Below are 21162 nucleotides of genomic sequence, written 5' to 3'. Positions count from 1 at the left end.
ACCCGTCCCTGCTAGTTACATTGTGCGTGTGTGTGTGTGTGTGTGTGTGTGCGTGCGTGCGTGCGTGCATGCGTGTGTACTGACCCTTCCCGGCTCATTACAGCATGTGTGTGTGTGTGTGTGCTGTGCGTGTGCGTGTGCACGTGCGTGCGTGCGCGCACTGACCCGTCCCTGCTCGTTACAGCGTGTGTGTGTGCGTGTGTGTGTGCGTGTGTGTGTGCGTGTGCGCGTGCGCGTGCGTGCGTGCGTGCACTGACCCGTCCCTGCTCGTTACAGCGCGTCAGCATGACCAGCGTCTGGATGTTCTTCTCCCAGACCATCCTCCAGAACTCGTTGACGGTGCCGGGCAGTGGGCCCTGCGCTCCGATGTACTCCTTCTTGGAGTTGTAACCCTGTTTGTGGTTTTCCAAATAAACATGGCTTAAAACGCATCATCATATTTCACCCTCTGTTTGTTACAAGGTGACCAGAAGACGAACTGCAAGGGTTCAGCTACTCTTTAACATGCCTTATGTTTTCAGCAGCAGTCTTAACATTACGAGTGGCCCGTGTGATGATGTAGAGAGTTAAAAGAAAAGAAGTAGGCACGGAGATGGTTTAGAAGAGAGTGAGTACGCACCGGCATGTAGCTAGCGTTGATGTAGTCGTCAAACTGAGTCCCCTGAATAGAGAGTTTCACCCTAGACGAGTCATCTAAGAGGAATGAATGAATTGATAGAAATGAGAATCAGAAATAGATCTGTCGTATAAAGGTCGTTCTTTCAAGTGTTTATATTAGGTATATTACTCTGTCATTCTGCAAAATGTTCATTGTTTCCCAACAGTTATGATGATTGTTATATCGAGATGATCATTATTTGGAGTCTCGTTTATGTCCGAGGGTAAATTAACAAAGTATGATGAGGTATTAAAAGACGTGAGGTGGCGATCCCAGTTTGACATGACGAAATATTACTTCTGGCCCAGAAGTCGGGTCCAGACTTCAAGTTAGTTTTGGCAGCAGAGCATTGAGTTCAACCTACAGGGCAGTACGTTGTTGTAGCGGTTCTTGGTCTTGTTTTCCAGTGCCAAAGCACTATTCCTCGACTGGGCGGTGCCTACAGGCTTCAGGTCCTTGGAGTCAGACAGAAACATACACACATGTATACTCACAAGTGCCAACGCTGTGGTTTCATATATGATATGCACATATGTTCTGTTTATGCTTGTTTAGCAGGGTAAACGAAGCCTAGGCCTTAAGTGTGCTTGGTTCATGCTTGTAGGTAAAATGCTAAATGCGTTGCCATGACGGCAGTAGTTCACGCAGCCACAATAAGATTGTGTTTTTTTTAGAGCTGTCAGTTAAACGCGTTATTAACGGCGTTAACGCAAACCAAATTTAACGGCGTTAAAAAATTTATCTCGCGCAAATAACGCAATTATTTTGGCTCAAAACAAAGAAGCAGTAGCCTGACTGCTATGTTCAAATGACATTTGTTCAAAGCAGTCGTTTAACTGCACTATAGGCTCTTTTTTTGTATCGTCCTGTTTTGATCAGTATATGCCAATGTTGTTATCAATAAAAAATCATTTGCACAAGGCAAGCCGATAAACTTCACCATGTTGATAAGAGAATTAAAATGAGAAGAATTATGGGACAAAAAAATCAAGGGATATTTAGCATAGAAAAATAATTTGCGATTAATCGCGAGTTAACTATGACATTAATGCGATTAATCACGATTAAATATTTTAATCGCTTGACAGCTCTAGTTTTTTTACATAAATAACATTCAGTTATTTAAAGCCTGGTGACTTACATCAAACTCCTCGGCGAAGCCACAGTTAGAGTCTGCCTTCTGCTTTCTGTAATAGGCCTCGTAGTCCACCACGTGCACAGAGATGTTTCTGTTCAGGACCAGAGATCAGACAACACCCTTCATTTCACTGCCCCTGCGCTCATAGCCCATGTAGAGGACTTCACTCATTCAAATACAAATGGCTCTCCTGATTGTGTTTTTGGCATATGTAGGAGGAATGGTTGGTACTCACACTTTCTGCCTACTGTTGGGGAAGAAGAAAGGGCCATGAATGATTGATATTGAAATACATACGATTATAGTTGGATAAAGGAAGATAAAAGAGGAAAACCTCACCTAATTGAATTGATCTGGATGTCCGAACATTCTTTCCTATTCATTCTGTTAAAAGCAGAGCAGTCAAAGATTAGAATTGTTTGGTCTCGGGGTCTCGTTCATATAATCGATTCTCTAAGGGAATAGTGAGCATACTTCTTCCAATAGATGATGAAGCCAATGATGATGATGAAGAGGACACAAAAGACTCCCAGGGAGGCCCCAATCGCCGTGCCGATGACGACTTTAGAGATGAAGGAGACCAAAGGACAAAGGGTTTCACACGGTTTCACTGCGTTTCTGGCTCAGTACATGGGATGGATAAAGGCTGCGGTGGCTGGGATAAGACAAACCTGGGTCCAGAGGTGTTTGAATAAATCCAGGATAGAAGGTGGTTATTGTGACAAGAGAGTACTTGGAATCCACAAAATTACCATTGGTCGACTCATTCAGCTGGGTAAATAACACGATAGCAAACCTGCGGTAAAACCAGAATCATTAACTTATTCATCAGGCTCAGCTCGGTAAGGTGAAATGTAAAAAAGGTTTATATTTATTCTTGAGATAGAGATATATGTTGTACAAGCTATTATACCAAGAATTTCCCCCTAAGAAGGGATGAATAAAGGATAACAAAACAAAAAACGAATTATAACTAGGATACCTAAACTCCTAGTTAATATATCCATACCGATATTTGTGATTGGCTCTCAGTGCACCATTGGTATATCCTCTCCAAGCTTCACCGGTCCCAATTTCCACAGGCAGATTTCGGCTGACTTCTCTTTTAAATCTTGAGCGATCTCCACTCTCAACTTTTCTCACTGTCGCCAGGTATGTGGTTGTTTTGCCTGCACTCCAGTTTTCATAGGTTTGGTTCAAGAACTGTTTGAGTTCAGATGAATCCATGTCTAAAGAGGAGTAGTCAAATAAAATACACCTCATGAATATACAATTTAATATAGAAATTGTGCTCGGCACTTGTTTCTATGAACATATTTACTGTGTCGATAGCGATATATCATTGTTTGTCTTTTTTTTTCTGCCAAATATACTTATTGTAAGTCGGCTTGGGTAAAAAGTGTCTGCTAAATGCCCTCAATGTGAATGTTATGCAATTGGATCTCAAACGTTTTAGTTTCCGGTCTGGAGAAATAAAGTGGGCCTTTCCACTTTATTTAGCTAGTTTCCACTAGCTTCTTTCGGCCGTACCCCTTGTTTCTGCCCCTATGTGGTTCCTATGTGTCCACCCCCTAACCATAGCAATCTGAATGCGCCGCACGACCAGTTTTCCCGGAAGACGTAATGGCATTTACGACTTTGTAGTTAACATTGAACTACACATCTGATCTACTAAGACCAACAATTACATCATCAATCGGTATAACATCTGACATTAAAGTTCAGTGCACTAGCCTGTGCATACCATAGACAATATAAGATGATAAGTCAAAACCCACCGTTGAGGCTGTCGGTCAGGAGCACCCCGTAATATCTTATTGGGCCGTTGGTGGAGTCTAGCATCTGGGGCTGAATGTTTACGGTAAACCTGTCATGGGCATTCACAGTCGCTTGCACTAATGATGCATAGTTCGAGGGGATGAAAGGGACTTGAAAAAAAAGAGAAAATATTACACACCATTGATTAACAAGCCAAGATTAAATATTTGTGCACCTATCATTCAACTCAATAAATAGTTTAAAAGAGGCTCTTGGTAAGTAGCTGCAATTTGTATCAAATGTTGTGGCATCTGTGAGTGAAATGCTCTGTAAAAAAGACGCTCTCTCCCGCTCCAAATAGTAATGCCAATCAAACATATAACTAAAGGTGCAGAGCCTACCTGTGATGCCAGTGGTGCATTTTCGAGATTCGAGTTCGCTGGGGCTTCCACAGCTCTGTGTCTGCATGGTCACCTGGTATTCTGTGTAGTGCGTCAAGTTGCTGATCGTGTATTCACAGTCAAGGCTGCAACTTTCAGGGTTCGTTGTGATGGTAATTGGCTTATTGTCGTTTTGCCGATGGCCTATTCCAAAGACAGAGCTCCTGCCTTTTGGTCGGCTCCAAACCAAGACGATTTGGGCAATTTTTTCATTCGGACTTGAACATTTGAGGTTTTGCACGGAGCTGGCCTCTACAACACCAGAACAGAGATGGAGATGAATGAGTACTTGTGTGTCGTTTCCTGTGGATCCTAAAGAGGAAAGCTCAGCGCGACACAAGCAACTCTCAGGACGGCATCATTAACACTGAATATTATGCTAAATTTACCGTAAAACCATGACTCACCCACTTAGTTTATTTGGTGTATTATCATTTACTTACCCACTATTGAATATATGCATAAACTGACAGACAGTATTCAATTACCCTGTTTTTTGAGTATGAAACAATCATTATCTTTTTGAAAAGGGCAAAAGAGGCTGAATGGGTGAAATATTGCTTGGTTTGAGTGTTCTGACTGTGACTGACATTAACTGCATATTGTATAAATAAGTTTAGGTTTCAGAATAATGAAATCATAAGTATCACTTATGCTTGAAACAAACACAAAATACAGACTTTAATCGACATACTTGTGCATTTGGAAAGATCCGCGGCATCAGATCGAGTGCCATCCAAAGTCACTGTGGTCACGCTGTAATTGTAGCGGCTGCCAGGATCCAGCCGATACACGTCTAGTTTCTCCTGCTGTGTTGTATTTTCCATTGGTTCCATTGGTTCACCAGACCATGTTACCAAGTAGCTATAGCTTGCTTTGTAACCGACAGGCCTGGCCCATGTAAGCTGGGTTGCCTCTTCTTCTGCGCTGGCGTTGATGGATTGGACTTTCTCTGGTTCTAATCAATTCAGAAAAAAACAGCCATATCACTTGCCAATTTTGAGTGTGCTTGATATCATGTCATTGTGTGCATGGATTGAAATCCTTACTTGTGGTATTGGAGATCGGAATACTGCAGCTTTGAAGGCCCAATGGCCCCTCTGTAGCTACGGAAAAGTTGTAGGGTGTTCCGGAGTTCAAGTGTGAAAATGTATAATTGGGGCTATTGGTGAAATTCGATTTGGCTTCGTTGGATTGGACATAAGTCACCACATAGCGCCAAGAGTCTGCTTTGAACTGGGCATGCTGCCATCGGATCACAATGGAGCTGGTGCTTTTTGTCAAGGATTCAATCTTCTCTGGTGGGTTCGGAACTGGACGAAAAAAATAAGTTGCATCGAAGCTGATTTAAAGTAATCATGACATTGAATAAATGAAGACACAAACAACACATGCATGCATCTGCAAAGCCATCAAGTATTCTCACTTACAAGTGGCATTGGTGATCACCCTGGAGGTGGTGTTGAACGGGCCACTGCTGGTAATCACCATGGCCGAATACTCTCGCCCGGGACAGAGGTTGTCAAACAGGTAGGATAAGGGCTCAGGGGGGGACAGCCTCCTACTTTCGGTTTGGTCACTGCTGTTCAGGTAGACATAATAGTGCTCCACATTCCCTGCAGGAGCTGCCCACGACACCAGGATGGTGTCGTTGAGGCCCTGGTTGAGGACACGGTTGGACACGGTGGGGAGGACCTGCTCTGGCTCTGTGGGAGGCGGAGGCAGCACAGAGAGAGATCACACCAAGATTGGGTAAAACTGGATAAAACACGTTCAGTCATATGCCATTTATAAGCCTCAGGGTAGTTAACTAATCACTAACAACACAGTCCTTTATAAGCCTTAATTAATGATGAACTTATCATTAACAAAAAAATAATACACATTTGTAGATGATTATTAGGTGCACCTTTAAGGGGATCAGGTGTGATGTTGATTAGCAAATGCAAGCCATGTCAAAACCGAACCTCTGGGATATCCCTAGTGGGAGTGTCTGCCCAAATGTTGGACAGATCAGCATAACCACTTGTCCAGTGGACAGGCTGGTAGGGGAATGTATCCAATAGTACTTATTGATCATCTACAAATCCATATTGCCGTTTTGTTAATGAGGAGTAAAGGCTAACAAAATAGGGTCCCATCTCATTTGGTAAACAGCCACGTTAGGCATGAGACGTATCATGGGACATAAACTAGCCTTCCTGGCTAACTTTGACACATTTACTGAAATGTTGTTATGTGTTTCCATCCCTGTCAAACAAACCAATATGAATATATAATAAACAATATAATATAACAACATAACGATATAATAAACCCAAATAAAATTTGGTTTCCTTGAAAATGTGTCTGCAATATGTATATATTTTCGTAAACAAAAGAACCGAATGGGAATAGGTACATTTGGCGATGGAAAAAGGGGCGGGACGGCACCTACTGGTGTATTGATGAGTGCACCTGGCTTCCCCTTCGATGCCTGCCTCAGAGATGGTCAGAACGCAAAACTGGCATTGGGTTCCTGGCGAGAGCTCTGCCATCTCTGCCTGTTCGTCTACAACCGTAACATTACGGGAGGCGCAGCCACTCGCTTCGATCCTGTATTTGTAGGTGTCCCGATACTGCCGTGGCTTCTCCCAGCTCAGGCTAATGGCGGTTGTGTTCTGGGTGGTAGCATTTATGGCGCCCACAGCATGGGGCTCTGCAGACACAAGGACACAATGTTTGAAGGTGCGCTAATGAAGTCCCATTTGAATTCCCCATCTATCCTATTTTACATAAACGTGACATATTATTAGTGTACACAAATGTCCTGAAAATTACTTATGACACAGAAAAAAAGTATCGAACATTCTCGATTTAGACATGGAGGAACATACGTGTATAGCAGGGCGTTGTTCCGGGGTTAAGAGCCTGGGTTACGTCCCCTGTTTGCGTGGTAACTGTGCAAGTATAGTTGCCCCCGGACACAAGACCGGAGATATTGTGCGGGCTTTCGAAAACTGTCTCATTTGAAGAGTTGGAGACGTGCACCAAGTAGGAGTAGTCAGATTGGTTTTCGCGCTGAGACCACGTCAAGACCAAAGAACTGGGAGCAATTCCAGTCTGTGTTAAATTACTTACAGGATGCGGTCCTGCAAACATTTAAAAATGTTAAAGAATGTAAAGTAGATTTAGTCTGATATGCTTTGTTTGGATGACAATGGATGGTGTTCCTTAATAGTCAAAATAAGTTAAAGAAATATTGTTACACGTGTGCACGATACATTTATTTATATATCTGCTCTGAATAATACATACGCATGCAATATTGCGCGTGATTGGAGCTCCATATTGATGGAGTTGTCCTTCATTCATCTGTATCATTTGATTAAAAGTTAAAGTACTGATCAATTGTACTCTTTAAATCTCACTCTCTGACTCTGCAACGACTTGTTTGCAGGTTCACTTACTGGTAGAATTTGATGTCGACACCATTTCGCTCTGTAAGCCTAGTGGGCCAACTGTAACCACGGTGATGTTATACAGTGTTCCTGACTTGAGGTCCTCCAGAAGAAACCAGCTGTTTTCCGTGGACTTGGTACGGTTCAGATAGGACACCGAGAAGTTGTATTGACCAGGCTTCTCGTCTGTAGGTGAAGACCAACTCACGTTGATGGAGTTAATAGTCTGGGACTCTACTGTCAAAGGACCAGGAGGGTTTGGAACTGTACAAAACGAGATATAAAGAAGAAAACAAAAATAGAATCCATGTTTTCAGAAATGCGTTGCGGGACAACCTCCGAACGGAACCTCACACGAGGGGGTTCATCGAAAATAAATCCAGGTATGACAAAATGCGAAGGGAAAACGAATGAATCATGTTGATTGTACGTTTACTCGAATACACCTATTTAGACTCCCAGTTTATTGACTTAAGAGTTCACAGGATTACAATAGGAAGCTAAAAGGGAACACATATATATATATATATATATATATTAGATACACACGTATAAAGTCAGTTCAGACATGAAACCTTAAGCATATGAAAATATTGCCAAAACTTTAGGTCCTTCAATTGTGGTAGCACAACTGAGACTTAATAGCTAATATCAAATATGGAATAAATGAACTCACAAGTTGCATTGTCAGTGGCCAAGCACTCAGAGCCCGGTCCGCTTATTGCGCATACACTGATATGGTACAGTGTCCCTGGATTCAGCTTCTCAAACAAGACGTGAAGCGTTGTGTTGCTTAGATGGGACTGGCTTTTGGGCATCTGGCCAGCTCCGGTCAGCACCACAGAGTAATAATCCACCTGGCCACTTGCAGCTTTCCAGGTTACAGACATAGTTGTAGTAGTTCCCACGGCTACAATATTAGACACTGTACCCGGATCTGTTATAATGAAGTAAGAACAATAAATATAGCAAATTAAGAGGGTGAATGTAAGCAAAATAACAAACAAATGTATCAACATAAATATATATGTAGTTACATGAGCAGACAAAGCATGGCTGTGTAGGCCATCATATTATTATCATAAAAACGCAGATAACAAAAAAAAAGAAAATACAAAAACATGTAAAAACGTTCTAGAATGATGGTAAACAAGACAATAATAATCACACCTGCTACCTCCAAAACAAACACCATGACAATTGTTCCAGGAGAGCAAGTTGAGGCACACACTATGCAGATGGCATGAAACTTGTTCAATAAGAGGTTGGAGAAGAGGCTCATCTGTCTAATGGCGTTTGGTGAGGTCTATGCAGATGCCCATAGTTGGTTGGCCATTAGCTAAATATCTTGCAAGAGACCTAATGTGGTGCATTATCCACATAATAAAGAAAAAGCAAGCTTCAGGGACATACTTGTGTGACTAAAGGTGGTTGCTGTATGGATGCGACTTTTTGTACAACCATTAACACCTGAATGGTGTAGTTTACTCCAGGAGTAAGACTAGTGACTGTGTAGTTCTCGGGGAAGATTGTTCGTTGGAGATCAAAATCCCCATCTCTGAGGACAGTGACTTGATAGGAGTAGTCTGACTTATGGTCATCCTGCCTGAGCCAGGTCAAACGGACAGCAGTTGTGTTCACATAAGTAAACGTAAGGTCGGTTACTGCTTTAGGTATTGAAACAGGGTTCGACTTAGATCAGGAGGTAAAGCGGGTTGACGTGTAACCGGGAAGTTGCTAGTTTGATCACAAGTCGCTTTGGATAAAGGCATCAGCTAAATGCCCTCAATGTGAATTTAAACAGATAAGAGCTCAATTCGATACATTAAGATGTATTCAAAAAAAGATTATATGGTCAATATGACTGTGGAAATATGCTAGGCTGAGGAAATAATGATTTAGGGTTTCCACAGCAAATATTATTCTGACTTACTCAATGGCTAACGATCCTGAACCAACCTCACATTTTTTTGTCTTAAGGTAAATGGTTTTCACCTGTGTCAGTGATTATGTCCTCCTGTGTTCAATGCATTACACTCTTTTAGTTCCTGCCCCTCTTTCTATTTATTTATATTTTTCTGTCTGCATGATTCCATGTGATAAAGCTTTGTTTTGCACCTATCCCGAGTCTGATCTCTGCATTCGGTTCACCTCCATGTGCGAGCAATCGAAAATGACAGAATCTGGGACATCCTTTACATGATAAAGATAAAGGAAGCTTCAGAGGCATACTTGTGTAAAAGGTGACGCTCTCCTCCGTGGATTTGACTCCTTGTACATCCGTCGCCACCTGAGAGATGTAGTTTACTCCAGGAGTCAGACCGGTGACGGTGTAGCTCTCGGTGGTGGTGTTGAATTGTTGTATTTTGTTGTCTTTTTCAAGAACAGTGACCTGATAGGAATAGTCGGGTTTATGGTCATCCTGCCTGCGCCAGGTCAAACGGACAGCAGTGGTGTTCACATCAGCAGCAGTAAGGTTGGTGACTGCTTTAGGCACTGCAAAGGAATCCATCAAACTAGATCAGAGCTACATTGGATTTAAAATGAGTTGTTTCACATTGTTGACTAAATTACATTAAGTTGAATGCAAAAAAGGTAAAACGGTGAATACAGTGGTAGGCATCCATGCTAAAGTTGACTAAAAAGAGGAATAAAAATTCCTCTTTTGGAAATTGATCTTAATGCCTTAATTAAACAAATTAGGAAAAATCCAACCTATAAGGACACCAATTTTCAGTTCTTTATGGTTCTTTCCAGCCTAATAGCTGTTAGTTAGCCTAATGATTTCTTAATGAAAATCAAACCAGCGAATAGGCTAACTGAAAATAGCAATGCCAATCTCTAGGTATGGTGAAGGGTATGTGGTGATGTGGGGCTATTTTAATTCTAAAGGCCTAGGTGACTTCATCAGGATGCAAAGTATCTTGGATGAATGAAATAACTGGCTTTTAAATAAATAATCTGCCTGCCTTTATGGGAATTTAGCATAGGGTGTCTATACTTATGCACTCTGTATTTTAATGGAGAACATCTATTTATTAACAATGCATTATTCATTCACAAAGAAAATTGGTGTCCTTATAGGTTGGACTCTACCTAATTTGTTTAATTAAGGCATTAAGATCAATTTCCAAAAGATGATTTTTTATTCCTTTTTTCAGTGAGCTTTAGGACTGGGTGCCTGAACTTTTGCCTACCACTGTATGACTGAAGCTATGCTAGGAAGGTGAGGTGATGCAGATTTAGGGTTTCCTCAGCAGATAGCATTCAGAAATACTCACTTGTGTAACCGAGTTTGTGTTCCACAGCAGATTGACGACCTGGCACCACCACTGTGACATTGAAGCAATACCCAGTTCCTGGTTGTAGACCAGTTACAATTGACGTATTTATGTTGAACTGTGGTGGTTCAACTAGCGTTGCTCCTGACATTGTGTAGTTTGTAGTTTGAATCTTGTATCCATAATACGGTTGATGGTCATCCGGATTTTGCCAGATCAAATTGACAGCAGTGGTGTTCACATTAGCAACGGTTAGGTCGGTGACTGCCCCAGGCACTGGAAGAGAAACCATGAAATAAGATTAGAGCTACATTTGCTAAAACATTTTTTTTTTGTTTATTCAAATACATTAAGATGAATGCAAAAATAAGGGACAGCACCGGGATGCAAGCGGTAGATGTCAATTGGAGAGCAGCAGAAGGAGTTTGCTAGTCAGACCAAGCTGAATCATAGATTAAGTTTGGTCTGGGGAAGCTGCCTTCATTTACTTCCGCACAAAAGGCGTGATCAACGGGCCTAGTTCAACTGCAATGTATTGCTCTTCTGCAGAACCCTTCTGCAGGGCGAACTCAAATCGCCGGCAGAATGGGCGGGGCTACCCAGTCTAGGTGTACCTGCCCCACGCACACTGCCAGCGGGTTTCGGCCACGAGCCTACAGCCGCCCCCCCCCCCCCCCCCCCCCCCCCCCACCAAGATAAACGACTTCCAGCCTGTCCTTGCTAATCCTCACCACTTCCATTGGACTTCCCTCAATCGGCCGCGCTGTGCCCAGACATCGAGCACGCTCGTAGTCGTGGGTTGGGGTCAAGGGGTCCCTAGCTGCCACTGCATTTTTTGTGGACCCAGAACGAACAGGCACCAAAGAAGATTGTTTTGCTGCCTGTTCCTTAAAACAGACAGCACACGGGTGCGTCCAAGACTGCTTCAGCAGGTCCATTTTCGCTCCTGAAACCATGATCTTCGTTTTTCCCATGTTGACTCGCAGGCCCTTTTTCTCAATCCCCAACTGCCACTTCTGGCCCTTCACCAGCAGCTCCTTCAGAGAGTCAGCGATGGCCACCATGTCGTCCGCGTACAGCAGCTCCCATGGACAGCCAGTGAGAAACTCAAGAGATAGCACCTCAGCCCAATGATGAAGAGCAGGGGGCTTAGGACAGAACCCTGGGGCACCCCTACTCCCACTCCAAATCCATCACTGTAACCTCCTCGACTCGCACTCTGCTCCTCACGCCGGAGTACATTGACTGTACCACTCGCAACAGCCACTTGTCGATCCCCAGCTTGCGCAATGCCCATCAGATGATGTAGAGGTGCTTGATGGACGCCAGGTGGTTCTCCTGTAGCTGGCGGACAAAGAAGATCGAATTGAATAGACTCATGATGTAACTCTCTTGCCAGTCAGAGGGGATCTTGCCTTCAGAGATGATAGCCTCGATCAGGTCGCAAACACGGGCTGCGCCTGCTTCCCCTGCCGGCTTCAGCATTTCGGCGACAACACCGGACGGTCCAGCTGCTCTGCTGAGGCTCTTCCTTGAGATTGTCTTAGTGATAATCTCTGGAGTGATTGGCTCACTCGGGCCCTCGTCTGGTGTCTCCTCTGTTAGGTCTTCTGGGCTCCACGAGAATTCGGCGTTGTGCAGGTGCTCATCGTGCTCCTTCCATGCCACTTTCTTGGTCTCCTCATCGAGCGACTATTCGCCGGCATCGTTCTTCACTGGTTTCTCCCCCGAGACTTCACAGTTGTCCCGCCGTATTTAGTTGGCTAGGCGGAAGATGTCTGCTGACTTGGGGTCAATGTTCTCAAGGGCACCCTTCTGGGCATCGCTTATGGCGCTGTAGACTACATGGTTGGAGATACTCTTAGCTGCAATGTAGGATGCCCGGCTTCCTTCCAGCTTTCCGAGTCTTGAAGCATCTGCAGTTTTCATAGACAGCTCTCTGCACGAGGTCGATCCATCACCGTATCTGCTTCCTCCACTGGTGCTTCAAAGAGACGCCACGCACCACACGCTCTGTTGACTGCAGCAGATTGCCCTTCAGTGAGGACCAGAGTGCAGCCACTGACTTTGGCCGGGCCTCAACGTCTCGTGTTCTAGCTATGAAGGCCTCGAAGAATTCTGTCCAGTCTATGCTGCGATGCACATCCCTCTCCTAGGATGACCTTCACGTTAGACACCTGCTTCCTGGAGGCTCGCCGGTACAGGACATAGTCGATCTGTGTCTCGGCGGCTCCAGATTGATATGTTACCAGGTGTCTGTGCTTCTTCTTGAACCAGGAGTTTCCCACTGCTTTTGGGCTCACCTCCCTGCACATGCAGTGACAATGACAGAATGTGGGACATAGTCTACATGAGATAGATAAAATAAGCTTTAGGGACATACCTGTGTAACTACTGGTGGTCTCCTCTGTGGATTTGACTCCTTGTACATCCGTTGACACCCGAAAGATGTAGTTTACTCCAGGAGTCAGACTGGTGACGGTGTAGTTCTCGGTGGTGGTGTTCAATTGTTGTATTTTGTTGTCTTTTTCAAGAACAGTGACCTGATAGGAATAGTCGGGTTTATGGTCATCCTGCCTCAGCCAGGTCAAACTGACAGCCGTGGTGTTCACATCAGCTACCTTAAGGTCGGCGACTGCTTTAGGCACTGCAAAGGAATCCATCAAACTAGATCAGAGCTACATTTGATTTGAATGAGTTGTTTCACATTGTTTACTAAATTACATTGAGATAAAGGCAAAAATAAAGGACACAGTAAATATGACTGGGAATATGCTTAGGTGAGGTAACTATGATGTCGGGGGTCCTCAGCAATTATTATTCTGACACGCTGGCATTTTTACATGGCCAAGCCGGTTCGGTCGCAGCTTGGCACACCCGGCAATTTCACTGTCTTGCCTGTATAAAACAGAGGGGGTAAAATCCCCCTTCTTCACGGAGCCGGCTTTCTTGGTTCACTGGAGAAGGCGGGGCTATGCACAGAGAGTAGACCTCTTTAGAAAAATGTGCATACTCCCCCATTTTTTCATTTTTCAATAGTTAATTCTCTAAACGCGATTAACTATTTATAAGTGCAAAAACGCCAACATATTCTTTATTTTGATGACCACTTGTTTTTTGTCCTGACAAAAGCCTCCTAAGGAAAGTTCCTCTGTGTCTTTCTCGTAGATAACACCATCTTTCAACGTCTTCGTTAAATGTGACTGCATCACCTTCTCTCCCATGATTGTCAGCATCTCGCGGATTTCACCGTATCTCCAGTTAGAACGACTCATGTTGATATCGCTGCATTATCTCTGTTGTAGAGACAACACAGCAACACCTCTACCCAAGTCCTACCCCTGGAACTGCAAAGCAGTCTGATCGCATTTATATCAAAATAAAACCCCCAATATGTGTAGGGTCCGGGAGGGCAAATTGGGGTGCGAAATCAGGCCGGTATATTACCTCGATCAGTGTAAACACACGGACCATCCCGGGAAAAAGACGGGCTTCAGACGGGCATATTGGCAGTGTAGAAACATTTTATGACTAAGGATCTGGACCCTGAGCTACACAACATGATTTTTACGTTGTCATTAGTGTGATGGGGTTTAAAATAAGTTTGGCCTTTCCTGTAATATTTTTGTTTAAATATCAACCTGTTTCATAGACGGTTTGTGGCACACGAACAGCCACGATTACAAGCTAAACTGACGGCAAAATGTAAGCAGAAGCGCTATAATTATGAATGGTAAAAAAAACACTGCGACCGTGGCTCAAAACTGAGCTATTTGGGAGAGAAGTGCGGATAGGACGAGAATATTTCCGGCAGAACTGTAAAATCTGTGGCAGTGAAGCGAGCACAGGTGGTATGTGGGGTTGTTCTTGGAAATTAATCCATAAAATAACGTGATGATATAACATATATATCAAAAAAAAGTATCTATCTATATATATATTTTATTTTTTTCCTAATTTTGTTATACATTGGTAGTCAAGGCGGGGCCCTATTGTTGTTAAGGCGGTCACCTTAACCGTACAGTGCTAGGGGAAACTGCACTAGTCTACATGATGAAGATAAAGGAAGCTTCAGGGACATACCTGTGTAACTACTGGTGCTCTCCTCTGTGGATTTGACTACTTGTACAACCGTTGACACCCGAAAGATGTAGTTTACTCCAGGAGTCAGACTGGTGACGGTGTAGTTCTCGGTGGTGGTGTTCAATTGTTGTATTTGGGTGACGTTTTCAAGAACAGTGACTCGATAGGAGTAGCCTGTCTTATGGTCATCCTGCCTGAGCCAGGTCAAACTGACAGCAGTGGTGTTCACATCAGCTACCTTAAGGTCGGTGACTGCTTTAGGCACTGCAAAGGAATCCATCAAACTAGATCAGAGCTACATTGGATTTAAAATGAGTGTCGTTTTACATGGTTTACTTAAATATATTAAGATGAATGCAAAAAAGGTAAAATAGTCAATATGACTGGATATACTGTATGCTAGGAAGGTGAAGGGATGCAGATTCAGGGTTTCCTCAGCAGAAAGCATTCAGAAATACTCACATGTGTAACCGAGTTCGTGTTCCACAGCAGATTCACGCCCTGGTACCACCACTGTGACATTGAAGCAATACCCAGTTCCTGGTTGTAGACCAGTTACAATTGCAGTAGTGCTGTTGGACTGTGTTGTTTCAACTATGGTTGCTCCTAAAATGTCTGTAGTATGAATCTTGTATTCATAATACGGTTGTTGGTCCTCCGGATTGAACCAGCTCAAACGGACAGCAGTGGTGTTCACATTAGCAAAGGTGAGGTTGGTGACTGCTCCAGGCACTGGAAGAGAAACCATGAAATCAGATTAGAGCTACATTATATTTAAAAAAATTGATATTATTTACTAAAATACAATAAGATGAATGCAAAAATAAGTGACAAGGCAAATATGACTGGGAATATGCTGCGTAGAGCTATCAGACACAATGACTGTAAGGATCTGGGGTCTCATTTATAACCGTTGATTACACACAAAACGGGGCTGAAAGTGGCGTACGTGACCTTCCACGCCAAGGTTGTGATCTATAAAAAACTAACTTGACGGGAGAATGTGCGCAGCCCTAAGCAAACTCTGACCCATGCGTACGCATGGTTTGGGGGTTAGGGAGAATTGGCGAAACAGACGGTGTGTGTGGTGGTGAACTGAAGTCAGACAGAAGAAATGTAGAGTGAGAAGAACGATTATGTTTTATCATCGGCCTTCATAAATTTAATTTCAACCCGTATCATGCGTTAAATCTATGTAATCAAAATAATTTAAGTCAACTGCGTTATTTCTCAGTTATAACTCCAGAAACATCTCCTTAGAATCTAAATGAAAATTCAAAATCAAAATTCTCTATATTTAATCCCGTCACTCCATACTGTCAACTGACGGCGCGACTGCATGGAGTAAAGCATCTGTCCAACATGTGTCAATAACATAATATTTTTTGTGACACAAAAAACACATAATCAAATGTAAATTAAATCCCAAGTGTGGAAAACCAAGCCACATAGGCTACTCCTCATCACAATCGTTATATTTTTGTCCGTTCCTCTTGATGCTTTTCATGACAAATCAGGCATTAAAAAGGGGTTATATTCAAGAACATTTTACGTGGGTGATTACAAACTGATTATCCAAGGTGTTCTCGGTCAGTCTTATTACCGTAACCCTATAAATACAGCGATGAGCCCCGTGCGTAATGCTGCACCACGGCAATGCTGGCACTGCTGGAGGACCGTGCAAATGGCAGGATTCGGAGGGAGAGGGTCTTCAGGGACCATAGCCATTTATTGGTACATACAAATATGTACCTTTATGTCAGACCAATTATTTTTTAATTCTGGGACTGTGCGCTCCGTGCCACTGACAGAGTTCACTGCTGCAGCAACATGTTGCTACTCACTCTGCTTTTTGTTGTTAGTGATCCCAATCCCGTGACGGCCGAACAAAACCATTTTTCGGGCCTCATCCTCACCCACAAGTGTCTCCACTTCGACCTCCGTGAAATTTCGCTTTTTTGCTTTTCTCAGTCCTTTTGCCATTCTTTCCGACAAGACATAATACTTCCATCTGAGTCTGTTTTTATATGCAGATCGCATTCATTAGGTCGTTTGCATTGACCATTTATGGTTAAAAGGGGCGTGTACAGGGCGGAACGCTAAGCTGATTCAGCTGCGCACACTTGTAGGCAGTCTGTGATTTATAAGGCAAAGATTGCCTAGAGGTGTGCGTTTGCATGGTTTTATAAGTCTGAATATTTTTTGGCTTTACTTGTCGTTAGTGTGATGGTCATCACCTGCGTTAATTGGTATATCTGTTCACCTGTGTTCCATGTATTTAGGTCAAGCAGTTCCTGCCCGTTTTATGGTTCCTTATTTATTGTAGGCTTTTTGTGTCAGTGTGATTTCATGTGGTAAAGCTTCCTCTCACACCTCAGTCTGATCTCTGCATTTGGGTTCACCTTCTTTCACATGCCGTGACAATGACAGAATCTGGGACATAATCTACATCAGGAAGTTAAAAGAAGCTTCAGGGACATACCTGTGTAACTACTGGTGTTCTCCTCTGTGGATTTGACTCCTTGTACAACCGTTGACACCTGAAAGATGTAGTTTACTCCAGGAGTCAGACTGGTGACGGTGTAGTTCTCGGTGGTGGTGTTCAATTGTTGTATTTGGGTGACGTTTTCAAGAACAGTGACTTGATAGGAGTAGCCTGTCTTATGGTCATCCTGCCTCAGCCAGGTCAAACTGACAGCAGTGGTGTTCACATCAGCTACCTTAAGGTCGGTGACTGCTTTAGGCACTGCAAAGGAATCCATCAAACTAGATCAGAGCTACATTTGATTTAAAATGAGTGTCGTTTTACATGGTTTACTTAAATATATTAAGATGAATGCAAAAAAGGTAAAATAGTCAATATGACTGGATATACTGTATGCTAGGAAGGTGAAGGGATGCAGATTCAGGGTTTCCTCAGCAGATAGCATTCAGAAATACTCACATGTGTAACCGAGTTCGTGTTCCACAGCAGATTCACGCCCTGGTACCACCACTGTGACATTGAAGCAATACCCAGTTCCTGGTTGTAGACCAGTTACAATTGCAGTAGTGCTGTTGGACTGTGTTGTTTCAACTATGGTTGCTCCTAAAATGTCTGTAGTATGAATCTTGTATTCATAATACGGTTGTTGGTCCTCCGGATTGAACCAGCTCAAACGGACAGCAGTGGTGTTCACATTAGCAAAGGTGAGGTTGGTGACTGCTCCAGGCACTGGAAGAGAAACCATGAAATCAGATTAGAGCTACATTATATTTAAAAAAATTGATATTATTTACTAAAATACAATAAGATGAATGCAAAAATAAGTGAGAAGGCAAATATGACTGGGAATATGCTACGTAGAGCTATCAGACACAATGAATGTAAGGATCTGGGGTCTAATTTATAACCGTTGATTACGCACAAAACAGGGCTGAAAGTGGCGTACGTGACCTTCCACGCCAAGGTTGTGATCCATAAAAAACGAACTTGACGGGAGAATGTGCGCAGCCCTAAGCAAACTCTGACCCATGAGTACGCATGGTTTGGGGGAAAAGGAGAATTGGCGAAACAGACGGTGTTTGTGGTGGTGAACTGAAGTCAGACAGAAGAAATGTAGAGTGAGAAGAACGATTATGTTTTATCATCGGCCTTCATAAATTTAATTTCAACCCGTATCATGCGTTAAATCTATGTAATCAAAATAATTTAAGTCAACTGCGTTATTTCTCAGTTATAACTCCAGAATCATCTCCTTAGAATCGAAATGAAAATTCAAAATCAAAATTCTCTATATTTAATCCCGTCACTCCATACTGTCAATTGACGGCGCGACTGCATGGAGTAAAGCATCTGTCCAACATGTGTCAATAACATAATATTTTTTGTGACACTGTAAACACATAATCAAATGTAAATTAAATCCCAAGTGTGGAAAACCAAGCCACATAGGCTACTCCTCATCACAATCGTTATATTTTTGTCCGTTCCTCTTGATGCTTTTCATGACAAATCAGGCATTAAAAAGGGGTTATATTCAAGAACATTTTACGTGGGTGATTACAAACTGATTATCCAAGGTGTTCTCGGTCAGTCTTATTACCGTAACCCTATAAATACAGCGGTGAGCCCCGTGCGTAATGCTGCACCACGGCACTGCTGGAGGACCATGCAAATGGCAGGATTCGGAGGGAGAGGGTCTTCAGGGACCATAGCGATTTATTGGTACATAAAAATATGGCAATATACCTTTATGTCAGACCAATTATTTTTTAATTCTGGGACTGTGCGAGTTCACTGCTGCAGCAACATGTTGCTACTCACTCTGCTTTTTGTTGTTAGCGATCCTAATCCTGTGACGGCCGAACAAAACTACTTTTCGGGCCTCATCCTCACCCACAAGTGTCTCCACTTCAACCTCCGTGAAATTTCGCTATTCTCAGTCCTTTTGCCATTCTTTCCGACAAGACATAATACTTCCATCTGAGTCTGTTTTTATATGCAGATCGCAATTATTAGGTCGTTTGCATTTACCATTTATGGTTAAAAGGGGCGTGTACAGGGCGGAACGTTAAGCTGATTCAGCTGCGCACACTTGTAGGCAGTCTGTGATTTATAAGGCAAAGATTGCTTAGAGGTGTGCGTTTGCATGGTTTTATAAGTCTGAATATTTTTTGGCTTTACTTGTCGTTAGTGTGATGGTCATCACCTGCGTTAATTGGTATATCTGTTCACCTGTGTTCCATGTATTTAGGTCAAGCAGTTCCTGCCAGTTTTATGGTTCCTTATTTGTTGTAGGCTTTTTGTGTCAGTGTGATTTCATGTGGTAAAGCTTCCTTTCACACCTCAGTCTGATCTCTGCATTTGGGTTCACCTTCTTTCACATGCCGTGACAATGACAGAATCTGGGACATAATCTACATCAGGAAGTTAAAAGAAGCTTCAGGGACATACCTGTGTAACTACTGGTGTTCTCCTCTGTGGATTTGACTCCTTGTACAACCGTTGACACCTGAAAGATGTAGTTTACTCCAGGAGTCAGACTGGTGACGGTGTAGTTCTCGGTGGTGGTGTTCAGTTGTTGTATTTGGGTGACGTTTTCAAGAACAGTGACCTGATAGGAGTAGTCGGGTTTATGGTCATCCTGCCTCAGCCAGGTCAAACTGACAGCAGTGGTGTTCACATCAGCTACCTTAAGGTCGGTGACTGCTTTAGGCACTGCAAAGGAATCCATCAAACTAGATCAGAGCTACATTTGATTTAAAATGAGTTGTCGTTTTACATGGTTTACTTAAATATATTAAGATGAATCCAAAAAAAAGTATTGTGATTATGCTAGGAAGTTCATGCAGGAGTTTCCTCAGCAGATATCATTCATACACTCACTTGTGTAACCGAATTGTTCCACAGTATAGTCACAATCTGCTTCTACCAATGTGACATTGAAATTATATCTAGTTCCTGGTTGTAGACCAGTTACAACTGCCATAGTACTGTTGTCCAGTGTTTGTTCAACTATTGTTGCTCCTGACATGTTTGTAGTTTGAATCTCGTATTTATAATACGATGGTAGGTCATCCGGATGGAGCCAGCTCAAATGGACAGCAGTGGTGTTCACGTTAGCAAAGATAATGTTTGGGACTCCAGGCACTGTAAAGGAAAACAATGAACATTGGTACGAGTGTGCTTTAAAGTTTATCCGGCATCGTTGAGCAATAATAATGAGACGAATGCAATCCAATTTATTTGCAAAAGCATGTTTGCATCCTGTCATCGATATATGATCAGCTCTAGGATATCTGCTAACAAGTAGTACAACTGCAATGGCAACATCGTCATGTAATGTGAGGATGTCATGTAATATCAAATGAGCAAGACTGCACAGTGCACAAAAGATTAATGCCTCTTCACTTTGATATTACTCCGCCATCGACCTATATGACATTAATAGGCAATGCAAGGCAACTTTATTTATATATATTTATCATAGCCTAATTAATGCAAGTGAAATAAGCGGATGTAGTTGTACAATCTAAGCCTCTTGAATCCATCCTGATTTTCAAGTTTGTTCAATTATTCTCAACATAATTTGAAGTTGTGATCAGGGACGGTCTCGTGGGATGCCTCACCGTTTGTGATGTTACATGTGCCATTAGCAACGTCTGCTTGGGCGTTCTAGGGAAACAGAAAGAATGGAAAAAAGTGGATGATCGGGCTTGTACCAGTAGAGGGCAGCGTTAGGTTAAGATGTATCCTAATTTCTGTTTTGAGACAAATGCATACAGAATGTAGAAGCCGAGATAAAATCCAACAGCAACAAAAAACATGGTCGAATTTATATAATTAACACCTTAAAATACTAAATCGAATGTTTTTGTCATT

At 42.8% G+C, this 21162-nt stretch overlaps 1 protein-coding gene across 3 annotated transcripts in view; it reads right to left on the bottom strand.

Moving 5' to 3' along the window:
• The window catches only part of ptprjb.1 (protein tyrosine phosphatase receptor type Jb, tandem duplicate 1), a 34539-nt gene that overhangs the window by 3372 nt on the left and 10005 nt on the right, over window positions 1-21162 (bottom strand). Inside the window, exons 2-29 of one of the 3 annotated variants that reach the window (XM_056599050.1) lie at window positions 20910-20955; window positions 20167-20430; window positions 19735-19998; window positions 17743-18012; window positions 17281-17544; window positions 15261-15530; window positions 14799-15062; window positions 13099-13362; window positions 10716-10991; window positions 9667-9930; window positions 8111-8371; window positions 7444-7698; window positions 6871-7125; window positions 6432-6692; window positions 5425-5700; window positions 5044-5307; window positions 4689-4952; window positions 3956-4246; window positions 3575-3724; window positions 2806-3025; window positions 2468-2592; window positions 2271-2358; window positions 2136-2180; window positions 2032-2043; window positions 1800-1887; window positions 1023-1113; window positions 620-693; window positions 258-392 (exon numbers count right to left, since the gene is read on the bottom strand). In XM_056599050.1, the coding sequence (XP_056455025.1) occupies window positions 258-392; window positions 620-693; window positions 1023-1113; window positions 1800-1887; window positions 2032-2043; window positions 2136-2180; window positions 2271-2358; window positions 2468-2592; window positions 2806-3025; window positions 3575-3724; window positions 3956-4246; window positions 4689-4952; window positions 5044-5307; window positions 5425-5700; window positions 6432-6692; window positions 6871-7125; window positions 7444-7698; window positions 8111-8371; window positions 9667-9930; window positions 10716-10991; window positions 13099-13362; window positions 14799-15062; window positions 15261-15530; window positions 17281-17544; window positions 17743-18012; window positions 19735-19998; window positions 20167-20430; window positions 20910-20955 (5601 nt within the window). Of the gene's footprint in view, window positions 1-257; window positions 393-619; window positions 694-1022; window positions 1114-1799; window positions 2044-2135; window positions 2181-2270; window positions 2359-2467; window positions 2593-2805; window positions 3026-3574; window positions 3725-3955; window positions 4247-4688; window positions 4953-5043; window positions 5308-5424; window positions 5701-6431; window positions 6693-6870; window positions 7126-7443; window positions 7699-8110; window positions 8372-9666; window positions 9931-10715; window positions 10992-13098; window positions 13363-14798; window positions 15063-15260; window positions 15531-17280; window positions 17545-17742; window positions 18013-19734; window positions 19999-20166; window positions 20431-20909; window positions 20956-21162 lie in introns of those variants that run through there. The other 2 variants (XM_056599051.1, XM_056599052.1) reach the window with 2 other exon arrangements.

Source organism: Gadus chalcogrammus, chromosome 9 (genome assembly GCF_026213295.1).
Source record: "Gadus chalcogrammus isolate NIFS_2021 chromosome 9, NIFS_Gcha_1.0, whole genome shotgun sequence".
Classification (NCBI taxonomy): Eukaryota; Metazoa; Chordata; class Actinopteri; order Gadiformes; family Gadidae; genus Gadus; species Gadus chalcogrammus.
The sequence above is the reverse complement of the archived record's forward strand: the minus strand, read 5'-3'. Positions and strand labels throughout refer to the sequence as shown.